Source organism: Colossoma macropomum, unplaced genomic scaffold (genome assembly GCF_904425465.1).
Source record: "Colossoma macropomum unplaced genomic scaffold, Colossoma_macropomum, whole genome shotgun sequence".
In the NCBI taxonomy this organism is placed as follows: Eukaryota; Metazoa; Chordata; class Actinopteri; order Characiformes; family Serrasalmidae; genus Colossoma; species Colossoma macropomum.
Window position 1 is genome coordinate 29,948,865 of NW_023494796.1, and position 25,725 is coordinate 29,974,589.

Consider the following 25,725-nt stretch of genomic DNA (forward strand, 5'->3'; position numbering starts at 1 on the left):
GATGTGGGGGTCATGTCTCTCCCATTAATCCCCCCTTAAGGCATCATTGTGACTTAGCTTTTGTGTGTTGTGGTGTGTTGGATGCCTCTGGTTGCTAAATTTGGCAAATGTTTGAAAATGATACTGCTTTAAAACTTCTAAAAGGTTTCTATTCATATATAACTGTATTCTCTGACAATGAACACATAGGAGCAAACAGCAACTTCTTTTATGGGCCTTTACTGTAGCAGACTGTGCTAGCTCCACCTTTCTAAAGCTCAAGAATGACAAGGATGTTTAAAAACGAGGTAAACTGGGAAGACTGTGTGTGATAATGTATAATGTAAGCCACTGCCAGCTTAATGCTCCCCTGGCATTAAATATGAATGATGTAGCTATTTATGATAGTTAGCTAGATAATTTCCCAGACAGCAAGAGGACAGCAGGCCCGCTAACGGCAAAGCTGGCGGCCCACTGGCTTTTTGCCCAGCGTATTCAAGGTGGCCTACCAGTGGTTAAGCAGAGTGTTGGACAAAATGCACTTTTCATCACTCATTTTCCACACACAGTCCAATTTACTTATATTTCCTTCATTTCTGTCCTTCGTTATTCTATGTAAAGTAGTTTAGTAAACTTAGAAGTATTGAATTTTATCACTTTTCCATCGATTAAACCTCCATGGAATAGAGGATAAGCTTTTAGCTAAAAGTAAATTGAATAAATACAATTCTATGATAAATAACAAACTTTTTCTGCTGGAAAACCAAACATAGTCAACAGCAAAACCAACATATGCTGTGTTTTGGATGCTGGTATGCTGGTCAACCAGCATGGCAATGCCGGGTGACCACCATAAACCAGTGCTGTTTTTTGCTTTTATGGGTTTATGATGATAAAGTGCATGTAATTATGTAATTATATCATATAAAAGCTGACACTGATGAACCTATAAAGATATATGAATACAACACTTCCATTATGCTGCATTATAACTGTGAATAGTTCTGGTAAGGGGGAGATTCATAGCACAACATCTCTGTTTAAAATATAATATCCAGTAATTTGAATAGCAGCATTACTACTATAGATTTTTATTGTTACGTAAGTCATTTTCAAGCTGAGAATGTTTTCTGCATATTTAATGGTACATTCTTATTGTAATATATCCTTAACACTAACGTTTACACTAAGCATATAATAGGTTGGGCAGTATGAGTAGGCCCACCCCCACCCCCCAAAGGCTTAAATGAACCCTACGCCACTGCAAGCAGTTATACTGTGGTTGTCCTTACCTATGCAGGAGACGGAGTCCGGAGCCAGCTCAAAGCCCCGGTTACACTGGCAGATGAATGAGCCAATGAGGTTGTGGCACTGATGCTCGCACGGCTGACTGACCTGACACTCGTTCACATCTGAAAAGAGACAGAAGCCAGATCAGCAAAGTATCCAGACCTTCACATTATAATGCAGGAAAAACAATTACATTAAAAATGACTGAAATGAGAAAAAAAATGCATTTTGGCAGTTTAAAAGCTCCCCTGTACGATTCTTCCTCGTATGATTCCTCGTAAAATCCTTCCCAAACAGTCCCTTAAATACCAGACTTGCATTTTTATTGGTAAAATGTTCTTTTTTGGGGGCTAAATGAAAATCTCCAGAACCAGAACCAGATCAAATGTTCAGCAGTACAAATGACTCCTTAAAGTGCTGTAATGAAAAAGCACAGTTTATACAGAGCTACGAGGCTAATGTGGCTAACATGTAATGGAAGCATATGTCCACCAATTAGCACTGGACAAAATACAGGCCCAAATCATGCCAAATTGCCTATGAAGTTTCTGTTGTCTGTAGAAATGGACAGTTAAACAATGCATAGATAAAACAACAGTATCAGCCTTTGTAAAGCCACTACTTTACCATTATGATGGCAAAGTGCCTGTTCATAGCTGTTCATTTGATATTTGCTAACAAGCAAAATTAACCTATTTATTGGTCATTTTTTGATTGAGAAACGTGACTGCTCTCGAAATAACAGACAGAAAGAAGTACGTTCTTACTGTTACGTGATTTGTACAACAACCAGCTAACAATCTAGCTTGATTCCTCGCTTTTTCATAGCACCCAAGGAGAGAGGAGATCCCATGAAGTAAACCAGAAACAATTGAAAAGGCTTTGTTAGGATAAAGAGGTTAAATTTGATTCTCGCTGCAGATAAAGAAGACATCTCTGACGATGTTGGTGTTATACTGAAACTTCTGATGTTGTTTCAACGTTAGTTCAGAGTGCAAAAGTGATGAATTAATATCAGATTCTAACTTCGAATCATTAACGTTACTGTTGAGGTTTTATTCATTCATCCATCTTCTAAGCCGCTTATCCTCCTGGGTCGCGGGGGTGCTGGAGCCTATCACAGTGCTCATTAGGTGGAAGGCGGGGAATACCCTGGGACAGGCCGCCAGTCCATCACATGGCAGACTCACAGTCATATACATTCACACACACTCACTCCTAGGGGCAATTTAGCATCCCCAACTGGCCTGACTGCACGTCTTTGGACTGTGGGAGGAAACCGGAGTACCCGGAGGAAACCTACGCAGACACGGGGAGAACATGCAGACTCACTGAAGCTTTAACATTGAAATGTACCGTCCCGAGACCCCGAAATTAGGACCATCCAGACCTATACTTAAGAGCTTTGGGTCAAAACTGAAAAGGGTTTTTTAAGCTAGGACAGGAGTGCTCAACCTTGGTCCTGAAGATCTACCAGCTCCAACTCTAATCTACCCTAATCATGATCCAGGTAATGAAGACCGTCAGGGATGATCTAAAAAACTAGAACCAGGTGTGTGGGATCTGAACTCTCCAGGGTGGTGGATCCCCAGGACCAGGATTGGGCCCCCCATTGCATATACACCTTCCATGCTGTAGAACTGACACTTATGTCTTCTTTAATGAATGTGAAACATGATATTATTGGTTAATATTATTTTTTATGCCTAATGGATGTTTATATAATCCAAGTAAACAGGGCAGCTTATAAGGAAAACAAGAAATGTGTCATTTAAATGGTATAGTACGGTGACCTGTCGTTAACATGATAATCTGACCAGGGATTTGAACTAATAAGGTAAACATAGCCGATTTCGAGTTCAGGTTGACTTGATTATTTCTCAATCATGGCTCATTAAAGCATCATAGACATTGTGTCAAAAGTGCAGATTCGAAATTTTCAGTTGAACATTCTTCATAAGTAGAAGAAAAAGGAAGCAAAAGCATCCTTTACCTTTCGGCCATGTTATTCATTACATAACTGTGCCAATAATTACACAATTATGTACTTACATACTCACAGTTATGGTATGTGAACTGGACAAAACGGCACTAATAACCCGACTTCTATCTAAGGTTAATGGACCAAAAGTGCAGGACTGAACTCTTATGATCCCAAAAGAGGCCTCTCCTTTGCTAAACACATAGACCCTCCAGCTGATTAACAGTATGCAATGTGCCAACAGACAGGAGATGAGTATGAACCCAAAACAATGAGCGCTGCTTCGAGGAACAATAGCGTCTACGTACGAGCCGAGCGCAATCACATTTTAACACCTCTGTTTTTCTTCCTCCGTTCACTTGAATGGGCTGGAGATGAGGAAAAAACCTGGCCGCGAGTTACTAACGGATGTCCTGAAAGCGTAAACAAAGCCCATTAGAGAAGGGTGCAGAAGGTTTAGCTGAGGCCGAGGGAATGTGTGTCTTCCAGAAGAGAAATGAGGTTTTTTTTCAGCCCTGTTTCTTACAGTCCTGTTCGGGGTCACTGGGGTTCTTTGGAGCGCGAGACCACTCTCGTGGCATTTCTCGCGCTCTCTGGCTCGCACTCTTTCTCACACACTCACACAGATACATGCTGACCCATCACTGACACACTGTTTGTGTACAGAGGAGCATCCGCTGGGTCCAATCACTCACCCACACAGCTGTGGTTGTTGCTGGCAAGCTGGTAGCCGCTGTTACACTCGCAGTAGTACGAACCGGGCGTGTTCACGCATCTGTGCATGCAGTAGTGAGACAGGAGACACTCGTCTCTATCTGTGGGGAGGTTTACATACACAAACAACAAGACCTTTTAGCAGGTTGCTTTCCATGACAGTGTTCCCCAAGGCTGTCCAAAAGAGAGCTAATATCATTATTATATATATATTTTATATATATATTTTATATATTATATATTTTTATTTAACGTTTGCTGACACAGCTAAGGATGCATCGATATGGGAACTGTGGGCCGATGCCGATATCCAACATTTTTCATGTACACATCTGCCAATGCTGATACATAAGCATTTATTAAATGCAGAACCTTGGATTGGATCCACTTGGATTAATATTACACTTATTTTTGTATACAATTAAAAACAATGGTTCTCCAAAGGTTCCGTAGTAAGGAAAATGCTTCAATATAGAGCCATGAACACTCAAAGACCCCTTTGCATGATTACAAGGTTGTTTGCATTATTAAAGGGTTCATGAGATTGATAGACAATGTGTTTTATATGCTTCTGTATAGAACCTTTTTGAGCATGGTTCTATATAGCGCCAAAAGGGTTATGATGTCAAGCCTGTAACAACAGAAGAAACCTTTTTGGTGCTACATAGAAGCCTTTTCAAAAAAGTTCTATACAGAACCATATAAAACATGTTGTCTATCAACCTGAAGAACACTTAAATGATGGAAAGAACCCTTTAATCGTGCCAAGGGTTCTTTAAGTGCTGATGGTTCTATATAGCACCGTTATCTTTAATAAGGAAACCTTGAAGAACTACCATTTTTAAGCGTGTAGGGTTTTAGCTGCAGTATGTTATGTATGTTATCAAGTATCAGTTTGAAATATCCGTCAAATATTCGGTCAGTATATATTAAGCGATACCGATATTCTTCCGATATCATCGTGCATCCATAGTCAGGGCATGTTCTGTGAATAGAACTTCTGTTAAGTAGTAATCACACAAGAATTGGCTAAAACAGCTGGCTAGGGAGGGGAGAATTTTCAAATTGTAAAATAGTCGTGAAAGTCTAAAAACTGAATAGAAAATTAGGACTCTGGGTAAACTAATAAGCTTTGCTGGAATGTTATACGTCCTCACATTTAAGAACCACAAGATATCTGCACTCGATTCTCCACCAGAGGGCAGTGTAGGGACTGAGATCTATGTTTTTTATGAACGTTTCGTGTCAGCTAAACTATCTAAACCTTCACAAACTCACTGTTTTGCAGCTAAAAAGTATGAGGTGAAACAGATTATTATGTGACTGGGCGAGTAACGCTGCTTAACGTTGATTAGCATGTGTGTTTATCTTACAGACTTTAGACTGACTGCTTTTGTTGGTGTGAATTTCAAGGCACATCATTTACTAGGACATTTTACGGTCTGGATCTGGATTTAATTTAATGCGGTGATGAAGAAATGCTAAGACAGTAGGCTGTGGTGGAAATCATTGACTGGAGGTGGGCATCGATGCTGGATGTCGGTAGCAGAGCTTCCATCTTCATTAAAAAACAATGGGAATTTTCGGATGCTGTATGCCATTCCTGACGCGTATGCCATATCAAATTTGACTAAAACATTCACCTCAAAGAACATGTCCCGTAAAGATGTTGTCACCGAAGAACAAGTAAGTGGATCTCTGGACCGATGAGTTGAGAAAAGTGGCCTCCTCCAACAAATCCAGGTTTCTTTCGCATCATGTTGATGTGGCATAAGCAAGTCTATCGAGCCAGTGTTTTGTATTAACAATGAAGGTTGGTGGTGGCAGTATGATGGTGTGGGGAATGTTCTCCTGGGACATCAGGAGCCCCTGATATCCGCTAAAGAATGTGTGAGTGACACAGCATATCTTAAGATCACTGCTGACCAAGTTCATCCCCTCATTGCTACAGTTTATCCGCACTTGGATGGACACGTCCAGCATGATAACACACCATGTCACAAGATATGTGTTCCAGAGCTCCATGTCACAAGCTATGACCGTGGGTCTTCAAGATCACCATTAAGATACATTGCAGTATAGCCATCACAGTTTTTAGATCTATCCGGCATCTTTGGGATGAGGTAGAGAGGGCAATTCATAGCGAGACTGCAGTCATTCAGTTTGCCACAACTGCAGAGTCATTTCTGCATGGTATAACATTCATCAGGTACGTGCACAGATGGACCCCAGAGGGCTCTTGGGCCTTGCCTGTTCGCCCTCAGATTGGAAAAGTGCCCTCCATGCATAATCATTGTTTTATTCAGCCTTAGCCATTGTTCAAGATCCATTTCTTGAGGCTCAGACTCGCACTAAGAATAGAGCTAGGGGTTGGATGTGGGTTCCATTCGCTTCACTACTTTTGGGCGCCCCCTCTGGTGCAGAACCACCACCAATAAAGATTTTGACTCAGTAACACCGACGTGGCACACATCCTTTCTGGCGTTGGAAATCCCAGCGGTAAAGCATGGATAACATCTCTTTTAAAAGTGTTTAATTCCAAACATAATGTTGGCAGTTAGGGGCGCTAATAACTTGTTAAAACAAGTTATTTTGTTATTGTAAAAACATGGATTTGGCTCAGCAGAGGCCTGACTTTTATTCATTCCTGCACAATGCATTAATAGAATCCATGCCAGAGCGAATTCAAGCTGCTGTGAAGAACAAAAAGGCACATGATGCTACTGCTGGCAGTTTCGGAATAAGAATCTTCAAAGATCAATATTGGAAAACCACATTTCTGTCACTTTATTGAAAGAACAAAATAATGGGTGCAGGTTGGATTGGACAATTATGTCCTGAACAGAAGACCTGGCTAGCTCCAAGAGTCATGGTTTGCCACCGGATATTATGGTAGGGTTGCGGGGTATAAACCCCTCATTCCAAAGAAGAATGTTGTAAATACCATCCAGACTGATTTACAGAGATGTGGAAAGAAGTGATATGATCAGATGAGACATCCTGAACCATATCCTCCACACATGGGAGACTGCATGCATGGCATAGTCCAGGACAATGGTACAGGCCTGAATGCTTGGCCCCTACAGTGAGGGGGTCTGGTACCTCTGTTATGCTGTGTTTTGCTAGTGGGTTTGGACTTGTCCCCGAAGAGGGAAGACTGTCTGAAAAATCAACAACTGGTTAGTCTGATCAAACGCCTGACGAAACATTTCTGTCCTGATGAGAGTGGTCTCTTCCTCGATTACGATGCCCCCATCCTCCGAGAACAAGGGGTCAGTGTATGGATTGATGAGTATGACGATGTAAATGATGTCCTTCACCACCACAGCTCAACCTGGTTAAACACCTATGCGAGATTTTGGATGGATGTGTTAGACAGCGCTCTTCACCACCATCATCAAAACTCCAATTGAGGATCTTTTGGAAGAACTATGTTCCATCCCTCCAGTGCAGTTCCAGAGACTTGTAGAATCTACATCATGGTGTGCTTAAGCTGCCCCGGCAGCTGGTGAGTGTCCCACACCTTAAGGAGATCATTTATTTACGTTTTTCTTTTAGTTTGTCACCTGTCTGTTCATTTGTCTATTCAACCAACTGATTGCTTCAGTCTAGACTCCTTTTTGAATTAAAAAATATTAGGTTAAGTTGACCACAACTATCGAGATCTTGTCCATTTCATTTTACTTGACTATGAACATGACCATGTGAACAGGCTTCTGCGCAGCAAACTTTTCAAGTAAGCTTTTCAGAGCTTATAGTCACTAGATTAAAAGAATAGTTTGTAAAAGTTACTTAAGAGTTGGTGTTTTAGGCACTCGCATATCCTCGCATGTTGGTCGACACATCCTGATATCTTTCCCACAAGTTTGTTTTTCTTGTAGGCCTTGTTTTTAAAATTACTACAACAGCACCCTCTGGTTGGTTAATTTGCGTGTCAGTCAAACGGCCCTTTCCTGTCAAAGTAGGTGGTCCCAAACCACATTAAGACATAAAATGCACCAGATTCTCTGACGATAAGTAGAAGTCTGGCTTGTGAGGCTACAGCATTAAAGACTGACTAAGCTGAGGCGGTGAGCTAGCACGTAACTCACCTACACACTGGTCACCGTTCTTCTGGTAGCCCGGCTGACACTGGCAAAGAAAGGAGCCTCGGGTGTTATAGCAGATTTGATCCGCACTGCACGTGTGCCTTCCTGTCGTGCACTCATCTATATCTACAAACGCACAGAAACAGGAGGTCAAAGCAATAGGTTTCGAGTGATGAAGTGTTTTTTTCTATTAGCATTTGCCATAGATAGTGACAACACAGTAACAGCAGCCATCTTAAAGTCTTCACTTTGTCTGCACTTTTGTCCAATTTTATAGAAAAAAGTATGTCAAAAACTGTTGTTTTAGGCAAGTGTGTGATGATTTAGGCATGCAGCTTGCACAGCGCAAACTAGCGAGGTATAAGCTTCCCTTCTGTTTTCCTCATAGCTCCAGTGCAAAACCAAAGAAGCAAAGAGACACCAAACATGGTTTGGAGCAACAGCTACATCTGCGTGGTGGCATATATTCCCATCGATTAATGGGTTTTTACAACCCAAAGGTGGAAATTTACAGGGGGGCCAGCTCAGCAGACAGCTAACAGATTAACAGGCTTCTCCAATAACATTCAGACATACTTCAAACTCAGGTCTTTGCTGAAGTAGACGTTATCTGAACGGCCATTTAGCTTCAAACGTGTGTGTTTAACCTAGAACTTGAAATGTGAATGTATAACACAATGTATGTACAACTAGTTTTGCACTGATATAACAGTATGAAACCTTTGCTAAAATCATGCTAGCAATGGTAATCTGATGAAACAAGGCTAGAACTGTGAGGTCCATGCATTAAACATGTAATAACATGCATGGTCGTTAATTTTAAAAATATTATTTAGGTAGGTCATCAACAGGCAGGTATCCACACAAAAACAAACCAAATTATGTGGGCCATGATAGCTGAAGTGAGGGGGATATTGTGTATGTTTCATTTTTCTAACAAAATTTCACTTGAGATGGTTATAATATTAATTTTGGTCATCAGGCTATATGGTGAAAAAGGAAACTAGAACGAATACAGTGAAAGTAGAAAGAATACAGAAAAAAAATGCTAGCATTAGCCAGACAGTAGAACATACAGTGTTAAACTCACTTATGGCTACAGCCATAGGCACATGTGTTGGCTGAAGAGTGATGATTTGACATTATATAGGACTCCACATCTGTGACCGTGTAATGCAGGGGTGCACGTTTGATGAATTGTTTTTTTGAGATATTGCAAGCAAAGTGGATTGAACTCCCAAAATCTACCTTGTGGGGGGTGTAAGGAAACATGTAATGTACATATTTAAAGCTGCACTATGTAAGATTTGGGAATTTGATGAATGTTTAATTGAGTGCAACGTGTGGAAGAACATTTTGTAGCATTTTGTTAGACCCTCTTCCCCGAGGGGATGAATCTGATGATTGAAAGAGAATTTGAAGAGAACTCAGTCAAAACTTGGTGAAGGGCGCATCTTCCAAGGATGCCATCATATCTTCTTCAGTATAATGTTAATTTCACCTGAACATTGAGCCAGACCTTCTTTTTGAGCGCGTGCGTGTCGTTAATACACAAAAACGTACGGCGTAGTATGAAAAACTCCACATGCTTCTGACCTTCAAATTATTATTTACAGGCTTTATAGACTCACAGCACCATATTTGAGCCTGTTTTTTGTTCTCCTGACTCAGTGATGCTACTTCTTTCCATTTCAATCAAAATTTTTACATAGTGCTGCTTTAAAAATATTACAGTGTATCAACATAAAGGCAGTCTGAAATAAAGAGGGCTGCTCAGAGATGGCAACAGATCAGAGTCTAGCTGTGTTCAGGCCTCCAGAGGGGTGTGGTGCGAGGTTTGATAAGCCTGATCATATCTCTCCCTGATGATGGCAAGAGTGTGTGAGAAGCGGGGTGCGTGCATATGAGTGTGTGTGTGTGTGTGTGTGGAGGTGGGTGGGTGCATATGTGGTTATCTGATGTGTTGTTTGCCTCAATACAGCTTCAGTTCATTCTCCTCCAAGTTAGAGAGCTGGCCAACACATAAGCACACACATTCTTACACAAATAAGCGCATGCATGCGCACAAAGCGGATCAGACACATGTACAAACACGCACAGTAACTTTCAAGAGCGTCTATTTATGCATTCCAAATGAGACTTAACCTCTACAGGCCTCCCCAATGGCCAATCCACCGGTGGAAAGGACATTGATTAATGATATTTGTAATTAAGATAATCAAATAAAATGTTCCCCTGTAACTTTGTTATTGGACAAACTGGGACACTGTCGGCACTCTGTGTGTGAGACGCTGTGACTCTACGTTGAGCTGCTAGTAAGCAATGAGAGGCAGGGTGGGGTGAGATAAAACGGACAACTGCAGCTTTGTTCATGTCCAAAAAGAGTGAACAACTTGCACAATAAATATTCTCCCACAACAGCATTCAAACACAACAAACACAATACTGTAAATTTTGACTTGCTTGCTCTTCATACACATTTCCAAAAGTATATTCCATCTTAATGAAGAGAGAATTCCTTAGTTCACTGGGGAACCGCCTCCAAAACTAGTGGAAATTTCTCATTGTGGCTGCTCTGAGAAAGGGTCTCAGTTAGAGGTGGGCGATATGGCAAAAAATTCATATCACAATACTATTTATGATACACTATGTGTCCCGATATACATTTTTTCTTACATTTAAAAGGCTGGAAAAAACAAAGCATTTCTTGTTAGTTGCGGTTTTATTGTATTTTTTATTTATACTTGCATCTTGTGCTTTTTAATTGTAATTATTAATATATTCCCTTTTCTGATATATTATTTGTTTATTTTATTTTAGATTATCCTGTTTTCTTTGTCCTCTGTTGTTTTTACTTTGTATTATAAAGCACTTTGAGCTGCACTTTTAATGTATGAAAGATGCTATAGAAATATTACTATTATTATTATTATTATTATTATTATTATTATGGAGCTCTGATGAAATACATGATGTACTCAGAAAAGCACATTGTGAGACTGATTTACATTGATATACATAAGGTGTGTGTGTAAAACCTATTCTGTCTTTTTAATAAGAGCTGACGCATGATCGTGCTTCATGCTAATGGCATCCAGGTCAGCCAATCAGAGCTGAGGTCATTTACATATATTAGTCACAGTAACAAAAACAGCCTGTTCAGTACTAAGGGATAAAACAGGGTTGAAAATGGTCATGAAAAATGACATACGACTGTTTGTCAGCTGTGGTAAGAAGCAGTGTAATTGCTGTTATTGAACCCACATGAACGCCTTCAAGCAATGAAACAATGCAAAGTTAAATAAACAAGTTAAACAAAGTCAAAACATGACGTCAATTCAATTTCGGTCCTCTTCCACTTTGTCCAGTGACAAGTGAATTTAGCACTAAAGTGGAATCAAAGAAAGCAGAAGTTTAGTTTAGATGAAGGAAAGCAATATTTTACATTACCTAAATTTAAAAAAAATAAAAAACTTAAATTTTTTTTTAATATTTTTAGGTGCTCTGTAGCTGTTATCTCTTGTTAGCCTTGCCTTGCTTAGCCTTCTTTTGTTCCCTTGTCCTTGGTGTTTGGTTGCTGCTCTTTTTCTGCTATTCTTTCACTTCTTTGGTTTCCTTTTTTCTATTAAATCTTCCGTAACACTATCCATAACCTTCCCGGCCTGAGCTGAGAGTTAAGCAACAGATATTCTGTGCTTGGTTGAGTGAGCTGAAAGTGAAAAATAGTGAATGTTGAACTACACCATGCATTTGATTTACAATAACTGAGATTTGTAAGGGTTAACACTCCTGTTGTTCAGTTAGTGGGTCAGTTTGGGAATCCTCTTTCTTCCCAAACTTTCACTTCTGCCTGTTTCTTCCAAACTTCCATAACATCCCCCTCTGGTTTTCAGCTGCTCCCTTATTTTACGTCAACACCACCAGTCTGGAAGGGTGAAGGTCAAGTGCATCCTCCAGTGCATATGAAGCATTTCACTGCACAATTGCAACTACAGGCCATAAAGCATTGCTGAGTGCTTCAACACGCTTGGAGGAGAATGCTAATCACTCGAATCTGTCAAGCAACCGTGTTCAAACTGGCTGGTGTATTGTTCAGCAGCACTGAGGACAGGGGCTTGATTCCATTCCATGCTCATTTGTACTCACTTCCCCTGTGGTTCTGATGCCTGTACATGCCTCGGAGTGATTCACAGTGCTAGAGTAAGACATTGTAATGTGTGGGGGAAAAAGGAGGCACTTGCGTGGAAGCTAATTAACTGTGATTACCACCACCTGTATGCATGAAATAAATGAAAAACATTTTTCTCTTAGAATTGCAAGTAAAATATGGGCTTAGTGTCTAATGTGAACACGGCCTTAACTTTATTTAGACAAATGCTTAGTAGAAACCAGTGGCGAACCGTGCTCTGAAGGATTAAGAAGAGTTTTAAAACAAACATGTGCTCTTCTACTAGGCCTCCTCCCTCCCTCTCTGTCTTTCTCCAACTGACTTTAATGATGACTGCGGCTTTGAACTGAACTGGGGTCTCCTACAGAGGGATTTTCACAGTGCTAAACATGATTGATCTCCTCAACATGAGTGCTCCAGAAGTCGTGGGTGGTCCGCAGTTACCCACCCTATAGAAAACAGACAACAAATGGGTCTATTAGCAGTTCTCCATTTTTCCTGAAATTAGCCCATGGCACATCTCGCTGAAAAGCGGAGGAGCTCTGAACTGAAGAGGACCAACAGGACTCAGTGGTGCGAGTGGATCAGACACAGCAGCGCTGCTGGAGTTTTTAAACACTGTGTCCACTCACTGTCCACTCTATTAGACACTCCTACCTTGTCAGTCCACCTTGTAGATGTAAAGTCAGAGACGATAGCTCATCTGCTGCTGCACAGTTTGTGTTGGTCATCCTCTAGACCTTCATCAGCGGTCACAGGACGCTGCCCACAGGACGCTGTTGGCTGGATATTTTTGGTTGGTGGACTATTCTCAGTCCAGCAGTGACACTGAGGTGTTTAAAAACTCCAGCAGCACTGCTGTGTCTGATCCACTCAGACTAGCGCAACACACACTAACACACCACCACCACGTCAGTATTACTGCAGTGCTGAGAATGATCCACCAACCAAATAGCACCTGCTCCGTGGGGGTCCTGTGGGGGGTCCTGATCACTGAAGAACAGGGTAATAAAGTATGCAGAGAAACAGATGGACTACAGTCTGTAACTGTAGAACAACAAAGTGAAACTATACGGTCAGAGGAGCTGATAAAATGGACAATGAGTGTAGAAACAAGAAACATTCAGTGATGTTGAGGTCTGGACTCTGGGGTGGTCAGTCCTTCGTTCAGCTTCTTTGTTTGATGTGTCCGTCTCCTTTTCTCAGTGAGGTTCTTCTTGACAGCTTCACATCCTTTCAGACCCACAGCGCTGAGTCGTCTTCTCACAGTGGAAGGATGGACAGAAACACCTGTGGATGTTTTCAGATCTGAAGCAGCTTGATTTTCTCCTCTCTCTCAAAGATGAAAGCTTTAAGTGCTGTTTATCTGATGGGGGCAGTTTTGGTGTCTACCAGGTCTTCCAGGTGGTTGTTAGGAGTCCTGTCTTGTCTGTATCATTTAATAATTTTCAGAACTTTTCCCTTTCTTATGCAAGTGGATTATCCTATATCCAATCTCCTCAAAGCATCTAAGAAATTAATACCAGGCCATTTTGACTGGAAATATATAAATAAATAAAAGAATAAAAGGTGGTCTCAGACTTTTGCACAGCAATGTATATGTACACCGATCAGGCATAACGTTCTGACCACCTCCTTGTTTCTACACTCATTGTCCATTTTATCAGCTCCACTTACTATATAGGAGCACTTTGTAGTTCTACAGTTACAGACTGTAGTCCATCTGAATCTCTGCATACTTTGTTAGCCCCCTTTTACCCTGTTCTTCAGTGGTCAGGACCCCCATGGACCCTCAGTGTCACTGCTGGACTGAGAATAGTCCACCAACCAAAAATATTCAGCCAACAGCGTCAATTTTACATATATTTTGTAGCATTTTGTACCATTTTTTGGCCTATTCATCATAAAAGTTTTGTGTAATGATGTAAAAAAAAGAAGAACTTCTAATGTATTTTACTCATAACAATAACTCTAACAGTATAACTGACAGTTATAAAAACACTGTTTACTGTAAAATAATGAATCATACTTTTTAAAAAAATCAGGACTATTTTGTTGCTATCTTGTAGGTTTTTGTTCTGAAAAAGTATAAAAACAAACACTGATACACACACACACACACACACACACACACACACACACACACACACAGAGCGAGAGTGATGTCATTTTGGCCACAGGCCCCACCTGGAGCCTTAAGTCTGAGTAAACAAAATTTCGGAGCCCCGCTTGGTCCCCATTCCGCTTCCACCTCCCCAAAACCTCCCAAACTTGGGCTGACCTCCTTCTCGGCCACCACAAGAGCTAGCGTGAGCAAGCGCCGTCAGTGTTTGTGGAAAAAGTGAAGAGTCCTCTCTCTCTCCCTCCCTCATTTCGGCCCTCTTCTTTTTTCCTACGACTTATGTTTCTTCTTTCGTTTCATCAATTCATATGTTTAAATTACATGTAGAAATTCCACTCTCGCTGTTCCTGTCTCTCTCTCTCTCTCTCTCTCTCTCTCTCTCTCTCTCTCTCTCTCCGGCCATCTCTCTGTCACGCAAACTCTTAGTGAAAGATTACCTCTTTAAATACACCACACTGTTCCCTTCAGTGGACTGTTTGTGATGTAACAGCCAAATGTGCACTGACGGTGAATAAACTACAGAAGAAGCAACCCTAAGCAAGACCAGATCCAAAGAAAGCTCCAATAATGGTCAGTAATTGACCTCTCAAACTGCAAGAGCCTTTATGGGGACCTGCACTTTGATTCCTCTCATAACTACATAACTTATTCTCATAGTAGTTAACAGATAATTATTAACTTCTTAATATATTTCCATTTTAAGTTGAGGTGGAGTCTATATTTTTAAATTAGAACAGCTTTTTGTTACATTTGGTAGTATTTTCCTCACATTCTGGCACTGGTCAATGTCTATATGGGCAAAAGAATGGGCCTGCTTGGATGCATAAATGCTGGAAACAACAAATAAAGTGGACTGTCAACATTAAATCAATCAGATTTATGTATGAGGCAATGAAACTGCCATGTTCGCTACCAGATACAAGTCAAACGTTTCACCGTGTAAAGCCAGTGACTGTAAAAGGGCATTTGTAAGGCTTTTAAGCAACTAAAGTTGCATGAAAGTTTCACTGGTAAAGCCAGCCTTGGGTTGCCAGTTAACGATGAATCACTGACTAATGACGGTCAGTTATTCATCAAAAGAATTTGCCAAAATCCGCATCCCGTAAGGCCTTGGACAGAACACCGAAGGGAGGGGCCTGTAATTGTTCGAGTATCAAAACAGCTAACTTCAGCTAACTCCTGCCAAAATTGATGAACCCATCAGTAGGCAGTGCAGTCAGAACTTGAGACGTCTAGCTCCTGTCAAGTCCTGCAGAATGCTGCTCGAAAGCCTGTTTGTTCTCGGCTTCGAGTGATCCTTCTACTGTGGTGGGACATAATTACCGACAGGCCAAGAAGAACAGAAACAAAAAGGAATTTAACCCTGAGCAAAGATATCAGAGCACAGGGAGGTAAAAGGCACGCTTAATGGCACCATCCCTGTTTTTGTGTTGGCTAGGGTTAGCTAGCTAATTGGCTAAATCAGTGCACGTTTGTGACACAGCATTTCTAAAGCTAACAAATTGGCTTTTGGGCTTCAACAGACTTCCAACAAGTGTAACATTGGGTAGCTAGCTAGGTCATGTTAGCTAACGTTAGCTAGCTAATCAGCTAAGTCACTGTCTACTCATGGCATCATTTTTGACAATCGATTACAAGTTACATACAGTTGTTTTACCAATGCTAGTGTTTAAAAACATGAATGTACTTTTTTATTTCCAATAAAAACAGTTCCTCTTCGATTTGGTGGGTTTATAATTCTTTTAATTGTACATGTGAGGGTGTAAAGGGCAGCTGGTTCCGCTACATATGCCTACTAAAAATAAGCGCACGGCTAAAAACAGTGTTCGGTTCCACTGTTGAAGAGGACAATAGCACATCTACAACAGCGTATCTCATTCATGTTCTTAGAAAGTGAGTGTGATGCACATTAGTGCGAGGAAATCACACATCTGTGTGAAATATGATTGAGAAGGACTTGTTGGACGGCTTTCAAGAGCTACCGAGGAACGCTAAGCCAAAGCTGGCCTCGGTTATGGCATTTATGTTCATTTTAACCCTTTAAATGGCCAGAACCCACCAGCAGCTCCCAAGTTCTACTACACACTTCTATGACCTAAGCATAATTCAGCCAGTTTGAACTGTAGTCCATGTATTAACTGAATAAAAAGCCTTAGTGTGTAACAAGTCTAAGATTGCAAGGGGTTAAACTTGGGACTAATGAGTGGTAAGTATTAAGAACTTTAGAGAACTTCTGGAAAAATAGAACCTTCAGTAGCCTAGAGTCATTGTACATTACAGTCATTTCATCAAATGTTTAGTTTTTGTTCATATAACCATGAACATACGGTTTCCAGCCACTTTGTCTCTTTTTCAAGCACCCAATAAACTAACGTCATCATCTGCTTTATATTCTTGTCCACTGATCTGGTGAAATGGACTGAAAGTATGTCCCATTCGTGATCATGTGATGTGTTATCAGCATTGAGACTCTTGCAACTGTTGTGGCTGAGTTTCAAATGAGTTGCAAGATGTGTTAGATTCTGCAACTCAAGTAAAATTTAGTTTCATGTGGGTTTTAAGCGGCTAAAGTTGCATGAAAGTTTCACCGTGTAAAGCCATCTACTGCAAAAGGGTATTTATAAGGCTTTTAAGAAACTAAAGTTGCATGAAAGTTTCACCAGGTAAAGCCAGCCTTGGGTTGTCAGTTAACAATGAATCACTGACTAAAGAGGGTCAGTTATTTGTCAAAAGAATTAGCCAAAATCTGCATCCTGTAAAGTTTTGGATGGAACACTGAAGGGAGGGGCCTGTAATTGTTGGAGTGTCAAAACATTTAGCTTCAGCCTGATAAATAAAATGGCTATGTTTGAGATATAAATATCACAACCCCTGAACCATTCATGACCCAGTGAACCACTGTAGAGCAACCCATTATAGCATATCTGTGGAAAACACTGGCAATGCAGAACCTGCAGATGAGCAACTATTTACAAAACCCACATGTTATTGCTACTGCAATAGGGTATTTGTAAGGGTTTAAGCAATTAAAGTTGCATGAAAGTTTCACCGTGTAAAGCCAGTGACTATAAAAGGGCATTTGTAAGGCTTTTAAGCAACTAAAGTTGCATGAAAGTTTCACTGGTAAAGCCAGCCTTGGGTTGCCAGTTAACGATGAATCACTGACTAATGACGGTCAGTTATTCATCAAAAGAATTTGCCAAAATCCGCATCCCGTAAGGCCTTGGATAGAACACCGAAGGGAGGGGCCTGTAATTGTTCGAGTATCAAAACAGCTAACTTCAGCTAACTCCTGCCAAAATTGATGAACCCATCAGTAGGCAGTACAGTCAGAACTTGAGACGTCTAGCTCCTGTCAAGTCCTGCAGAATGCTGCTCGAAAGCCTGTTTGTTCTCGGCTTCGAGTGATCCTTCTACTGTGGTGGGACATAATTACCGACTGTCAGACTTCACAGAACAGCCAGCCACACCCAGGCGCTCTAAACTGAAAACACATGTGACCACGCAATTTTACAGCCCATATACACCAATAATTATGTAACTTAATTGTTACAGCATTGCTGATGCTTGTAGCAGCAGATACAAGCATCAGCAATGCTGTAACAATTAAGTCTTTGAAAACAAATATGAAAACTCAAGAAAGGTAACAAAATACCAACCCCCCCAAAACTTGCTATGAAAACACCTGCATGATTTTAACATGAAAACTAACCATTGTTGCGCCCCTTACACTCAAGTGCTAATAACTAATAACTAATTCCCTTTGGGAGACCTTTCATAACCAATCACTATATAAACGGATATCATTTAAAACACTCTGCCCCATTATTTGTGTCCTATGTGCTGAAAGGCCTGATGCATAAGTCTATACAGTGAGTTGTGCTTGGACCCCGAAGATCGCTGTTGCAGTTGTATTTGTCGATAGTCTCTTTACAGCTCATAGCGGTCAGGATGGTCCACAGAAATCAATGTGTTCTATTCGTTTATTTCAGTCAAAAACTATAGTTTATCTGACTGTCTTGGGTGCAAACACAATGATAATTTACACATATTATCATTTTGCATCCTCTGCTCTTGAAGAAATTCAAATACGTGAAAATGAATTTTACCTTTACTGCATGAACCAAGATAATGTCAGCGATAGTTCATTTCACTGTTAAGTTGGTTTGGTAAGTTAATGTTACTGTCGGAAAATGTACTTAGATGGTTAAATTGTATAAAACAATCAAAGAGCAGCCCAACAGTTCCAAAACAAAACCCTAAATGGTGTGTTTTTCATTTAAAACGTTGACTTTGCACGTAAGTAGAGGCGCGTTAAGGTGTGGATATCATAGCATTTGTTTACTTATTTAGGTATTCAAATCAGGCATCTAAATTAGTGAATGCTGAAGGGGAATTCCACCAAATTTTAATAATGTCTGCAAGATGAAAACAGTCATTCAGAGTGGTTTGGTGTGAAATGCTCTGTTCTAGAGAAACTTACAGAGTCAGAACTGTTCACAGTGGTGGTGATAGGAACCAGACATCCACCTCTAAAAGCTCCCTCACAGGAAGTTACTACACAGTTATGAAGTCACTGCTTAACAAATGGTTTTACCATAGTTTTGAGTAGAATTTGGGCCTATAACATTCTCTTTAATCCATTCCAGAAGAGACATGCATGCAGGGCACTGTATGGAAAAATACTCCCCAAATACTCACTACATTACCATCACCATAATTGGTGGTTTTGCTTAGTAAATAAAATGGCTATGTTGGTGATATGAATATCACAACCCCTGAACCATTCATGACCCTCTAAACCATTGTAGAGCCCCCATTATAGCCCATCTGTGGGAAACACTGGTCTGCAGATGGGCAGCTATTTACAAAATCCACATATGTTAATGCTACTGCACAGTATAGTGCTTTTGTAAGGCTTTTAAGCTCTTAAATGGTCCAGGCCCACCAACCGGACCCACAGGGTTCCATACTTTCCTCTAAAACGTAAGAGTTTGCATTGGTTTCCATGCCATTACTGAATAAGTCTCAGAATGTATAAGCCAGATAACTGAGTCACATACATATTAGTTTCACAGTTACCAAATAATTTAGCCACTGGATAATAAACTTTGAGGAGGTAATAACAAAAGTATGTCATAACTTCGCTACACTTTTAAACACATCAGTTTACTGAGAGGCCACCCAGCTGCCCTGTGTCCTCACTCCACGAAAGCCTGGCGGTAATTGCTGTTTAGCTATAACTCACATAAAATGCTCTCTTTTTTCCACCAGATCTGCTGCTGACATGATAGAACTTGCTGTAATCACCTCACTTGGGGGCATTTGGTTTGTGTTTTCACTGAACCATTGTAATGGAAATTGGGACGTTGTCCAACAAACTACTTGAGTCATCTCACTGGACAGTAATGCTGTTTGGTTCCATTTCTTGGATAGCATGAATGCTTTGGAAAAGAACATCAGCAGGGACAATGTATTCACTAATAAAACAATCCATTAAATTGCACATCAATTTTATATGCCTGTCATGTGTTGGCCTTCAGGGAATACACTCTACAAAAGCTTTTAAAACTTCCCGCACGCATGACAGCACGATATACCGGCTACAGGTTTGTATTTGCAGGACATTTTGAGTCAGTGATGACGAGGGAAAGTGGGAACACCGAAAACAGGTTCCGTCCTACACTCTTAAAAACATCGGGCCTCATTCGCCGACCGTTCTTCAGAAGAAATTTCCTCTTAAAACCAACTTACACGGTTTTGTCAAAGATTCTGTTGTTCACTGATGTTTTCTTAAGTGGGATTTGTTCTTAGGTAAGAACAGAATCTACACACACTCAAGAACACAGAGGCTAGAACAGTTCTGCGCTTTAAGAACACGTCATGAATCTGACGTGGAGATTTTCTGAGGAAATTTCTCAAGAACACATTTAAGAACAGCCTTAGGAAGGTATTGGAGAATGAGGCCCAATGACTTCTAAATGGTTCTTTGTTTGGATACACGGATCTACAAAAAACATTCAGTTTGTTTAGAACCTTTACGTTTTGTGGAAGTTGTTTAAACTTAAAAAAATGTTTAGAAGAACATTTAGAAAAACAGTTCTTTAATTACTTTTCACAGCAGCCATAAAATGCAATTTTTACAAAACATTGTTGATTTACAAACTGGATTTTCACCTTCATGCACTCTTAAAAAAGAAGGTTCTTTAGTAAAGAAAATGCTTCTTTGTAGAACCATGTACGCTAAAAGAATCCTTTGCATGATTTAGGGGGTTTTTCCATCATTAAAGGGTTATTCAGATTGATGGAGAATGTGCTGTAGATGGTTCTATACAGAACCTTTTTGAAAAGGGTTCTATATCTCACCAAAAAGGGTTTCATTATTGCTGCAAGCCAAAAACCTCTTTTTGGTACTATATAGAACCCTTTTCGCTAATAGTGTAGACAAGCAAGTCTACAAAATAAAAGTCAAAAATGTTTTTTGAAAAGTCAAAGTTTTTATTGCAGTTTTTTTCTCAAAGCAGTTGAACACATTTTGTGTTATCAACACACTTAAATATGGTTCTATAAAGAACCATGAACACTCAAAGAAGCTTTTGCATGACTAAAGGGTTCTTTGCATCGAAAAAACTAATGGAGAAGGTGCTTTACATGGTTCTATATAGGCTTCTTTTGAAATTGGTTCTATATAGAACCAAAAATGGTTCTTATTGTTACAAGCTTGACACTGACCCTTCAGAAAGGTTCTATATAGAACCAAATACAAAAGATTCCCCATCAATCTGAAGAACGCTTTCACTATGCAAAGAACCTTTTAATCATGCAAGAGGTTCTTTAAGTGTTCATGGTTCTACACAGAACGATTTTCTTCACTAAAGAACCCTTGAAGTACCATCTTTTTTAACAGTGAGGAAAGCTGTGGTTGTCTGTGTCACCTGTGAATTGTCTGAATTGTTCTCACTCCTCTTTCAGCCCTCATTGCTCGCTAGCAGCTCAACACAGAGTCAACAATGTTCTAGGTAATCTGAAAACAGATTTACAGAAAAAAATATTTGTATTTGATTATATCAATGAAAAATATCCAAGTTGATTTCCATTCTGCCAGCAGACCCACCCCTAAAGACTTTTTAGGGGTGGGTCTGTTTTTAAGTGGTTCTTCTAAGGCATCTCTCCAAAGAACACATTTTGGCGTGTTTATTTTTAAGCGTATAATTCCTCCTGAAAATGGTGCCAATGCATATAATATTACTGCATGTGGTCCTGCACACGGCCAAAATATTTCTGAACGTTTCAGTTCATTCACTGGCCTTTCATTTAGTGATAAACTGCAGAAAATGGCTCCTCAGTTCAACCCAAAACAGTTCATTTGTGTAGTAACAAGTAAATGAACTAGTTTAATTCAACTTAAAAATACTTTAAACGAATAAACCGCTTTAATCAAAGTATTTTTTGAGTTGACAGAAATTAGTTCAAACATTTGTTACCACATGGAGTATTTTTTTAGGTAAACCCAGGGGTCGGCTCTGTTACTGCCCTGTTGTGGCTCCACAGCAGAATCAGATTTGTAGGTAAAAATAAAATAATCCTCCTTTACAGTAAAATAAAGCTCTGCTGATCGTTCAACACAGTTTAACAATAAACGGTCTTAAACGAGCCTCAGTAAACACACCTGATTCGGCTCATCAGCTAATTAGCAAGACCTTTATGAACTAATTCAGAGTGTCAGAGGAGGGTAAACGCTAATATTCACAGCACTCCGGCCTGGAAGGTCCCCAGTTTGACACGCCTGATTTAGAACGTAGGAAAAGGCCTAAGTGCAGCCAGGATCTTCACAGCTCTGATCTATTTCCTTCTGGAAACCGAAATCTTTGTTTGGAACCACCGCAGAACTGCTTGTCTCGGATAAAATCAGCTCCAGAGCATCTTGGATGGACAAGAAGAATTAGCGTTCCAAATGATCCATGCTCAGTTGCCCTTTTTCCTAGGCAGCAGAAGCTGGGGATGCTTTGATGCTTCACCAGTTAGCGCGATAAATGCCTTCTATCAACCGAATCGCTTTCATTTGCGTGTTTAGAGAGACAGATAAGCGTCACGCAAGAGCTCCATCTGAGAGTCATTAGCTGATCTGTTCGCTTTCTTGATTGGTGCCGATTTTATTGGCAGCGCCTTCAAAGGTGCGAGATCACACCCACATTTTTGTTCCGAGTTCCAGAGTCTTGTTTCTGTTAGAAAAATATTCAAGTCACATTTGTTAGACAACAAGGTTTAGAAAAATGTCTTTCTGGTGCCGATCGGATGCCAGCTGGGGAGAGAGCGTTGCGCAACCCTCATACGAGACGGACGGATCTAAGGCAGAACTCTGAGCCACTGGAGGGGTCAGCATCTGCTCAACCACACCCAGGAATTCGCAGCAACCCAGGGCACACTGCAGGCTCGTAACAACACGGCCCATCCGCTAACACCGAGAAACAGAAGGAGGAATCCAGACCTGCCGCCTCTGACGCAATAGATATCAGGGCTGTCAGAGCAGTGCCAGAGAAAAGGTTAGGAGGACCTCCAGAGAAGCCGTTCACGCTCTGAGGACGGGGGGAATGTACTGTTCCTGACATGAGAAGAAAATGATTTAACAGAGGCTGAAAATTCTCAGATTTCTGCCATCAGCTGTCATTCTGAGCAACAAAACGGATGAACAAATGGTTCTGACATCCATGATGAGCTGTTAATGATGTGAGTTCCCATCTGAATGTGCTCCCGTGAGCTGTACTGCAGATGGTTCTTTGCATGGTGAAACGGTTCTTCAGATTGATGGAGAATGTGTTGTGTATCACTGTTATCGGAAGAAAACCTCATATCTCCATTTTTGTCGTTTTGTCGTTTTTCAATTTTTGACATAATTTGAAAATACCTGTTGTCCTTTATATTGTGTGTAAATTTTATGACGAATGGACCAAAAGAAACGGCCCAAAATTACTCTGAAAAAATTCTGGTTCCATTGACTTACATTAAAAGTAAAGTATGTTTTTTCCTTCTCCTGTAAAGTTACCATTTTGGAGATACGAGGTTTTGTTTCGACAACAGCTATATAGTACCAAAAAGGGTTCTGTCGAGCTTGTAACAACAGAACAACACTTTTGGGTGCTATCCAGAACCATTCTCCATTCATCTGAAGACCCATTTCACCATGCAAAGAACCATTTAAGTACAAAATAGTTCAGTATAGAACAATAGAACTCATGGTTCTAAACAGAACCACTGTCTTTACTAAAGAACCCTTGAAGAACCATCTTTTTTAAGAGTGTAAGATCACTATTTTAGGTGCATTTTGCAGAAACCGATCAGGTAATGCATAACGTAACTGCCGAATATCCAACTGCACTTGCTGCTTTTTTCCTATTTTGTAATCATTATGCACCTTTTCCTTTCATTTGTTCCTCTGCCATCCCTCCATTCTTCCACACACTGCTAATAATGTTACCTAAACTGATTTGATTCCAGCTACTCTGTTTATTTTTACTTAATAAATCATTTAACTATTTATTTACATGATTGTTTTCGGTTAAAAATATGTTACAAGCTATGCTAAATCGGGTGGTTTCCCATTGGTTTTATTTCCTGTACTCTCTGCGGATGATACGACACTCGTAGTAGAAAATCTGGAAGACCTGAAGACTTTTATAAGGAAGGTTAAAGAACAGAGTGAAAAGACGGGAGTTCAATATGAAGAAGACTAAGGTTATGACCACACAAAGATGGCTAATTCTACCACTGATGGAGAAACTGTGGAATGGACAGCTTTGGCCTACTCAGATCAGTTATTAACAACAGAGGATCCAGCTCTCAAGGAATATGACACAGATTGTCTCTCAGCAGAAAAAGGATGAAGGAGCTTCAGGTTGTCCAGGCTGTGGTCCTCTCTGTGGTTCTTCATGGATGTGAAAGCTGGACAACAAACAAGCAAGACAGGAAAAGTGAGATGCTGTTGAACTTTGGTGTTGGTGAAGATTTTTAAGTGAACCTTTGACGGCAAAGGAAACGAATAAGTGGATTCTCAACCAAATCAAGCCTCACCTCTCACTCGAAGCCCAGATGACCAAACTGAGGCTCTTATTTTGGACACGTTCTGAGAAGAAGCGATTCACTGGAAAAGACTATTACGCTTGGAAGAGTTGAAGGTAAAAGATGAAGAGAATGACCAGCTACAAGATGGATGGAGACAATCAGAAGAATCATGAACCAGCCATTCAGAGGCCTGAAGACCCAAACAGAAGACAGGATATTCTGGAGAAACACTGTCCATACGGTCACCAGGAGTCGGAAACGACGTGACGGAACTTAAGTATAGTAATAATAACTCTCTACATGTCTCTCATCATTAAAAGTACTTTCTAGAAGTCTGTCTCTAATAAACTTAGTCTGTCGAGAAGGAAGACCCTCATATAGTTAATAAGACACAATGCAGCATAATGTGCAGTGATTTTTTAATTGTTATTATTGTTTATTTAGTTATAAATATATATTAGTTTCATGATATTTTACCATCAATAAGCTAGTTACCAGTGAACTTTCTAATGCTGGTTGTAGTTATAACACAATGTAACTCATTTAATTACTTACATAGCCCACTACAGAGCTTTTAGGCTTAAGCATGTTGACTAGCTAGCAGTGTTATAAATAATAATTTTATATAATAATAATGGTGTTTGCATTTTAATTACCCTCATTAATAAACTCTCTTATTTTATCACAGCTAGCGTTACGCTATATATTAGTCTATAGTATGTGTGATGCATACTTGACCAACTCAAGAAGTCAGCATCTCGTACAGAGGTAAACACAGTGGGCTGTTAAGTCTGTGGCCAAACTCAGCTGTTCTGAGGTCAGCTGAGAATCAGTCACTGCTGACTGAGCACTTTCCTCATTGTTTCTACACTGAATCTTATAAAATCCATCTGAAACTACTGAGAACTCGGTGTCCTCATGATCGAGATGAACATGACTACAGTTGATAATGAGCTGAGGGCTTGAGGCAATGACAGATAGCCACGGCTGTGAACTGCTGAGAAAAAGATGATTTCAATTGTCTGTAACACAGTGACAGCACTCACTAAACGGTATACGTATAAAGAGACGTTATACTGGTTGAATGGTTGACTTCACGTAACAAATCAAACGGATAAATCTTTATTATACAGAGCATAAAGTAATGCTTTGGATGCACCACTTTCATAGAGATCTATGTAATGCTAGCCTAAAGTGCATCAAATTCTAGTGCAGATAACGAAGCTGACTAGCCAAGCCTGAAGTTGGTTTCTTTTTCTAAACATACCGTTCCACCTTAAATTCTGCTGTAAAGACAGAATTTGTCTGATAGTGGTGGCTCACT

The 25,725-nt window shown here is 40.2% G+C and overlaps 1 protein-coding gene across 3 annotated transcripts in view; it reads right to left on the reverse strand.

Moving 5' to 3' along the window:
• The window catches only part of efemp1 (EGF containing fibulin extracellular matrix protein 1), a 58,243-nt gene that overhangs the window by 9,295 nt on the left and 23,223 nt on the right, over positions 1-25,725 (reverse strand). The window contains exons 4-6 of one of the 3 annotated variants that reach the window (XM_036583294.1): positions 8,056-8,178; positions 3,946-4,065; positions 1,272-1,391 (exon numbers count right to left, since the gene is read on the reverse strand). In XM_036583294.1, the coding sequence (XP_036439187.1) occupies positions 1,272-1,391; positions 3,946-4,065; positions 8,056-8,178 (363 nt within the window). The remainder of the gene's footprint in view (positions 1-1,271; positions 1,392-3,945; positions 4,066-8,055; positions 8,179-25,725) is intronic. The other 2 variants (XM_036583295.1, XM_036583296.1) reach the window with 2 other exon arrangements.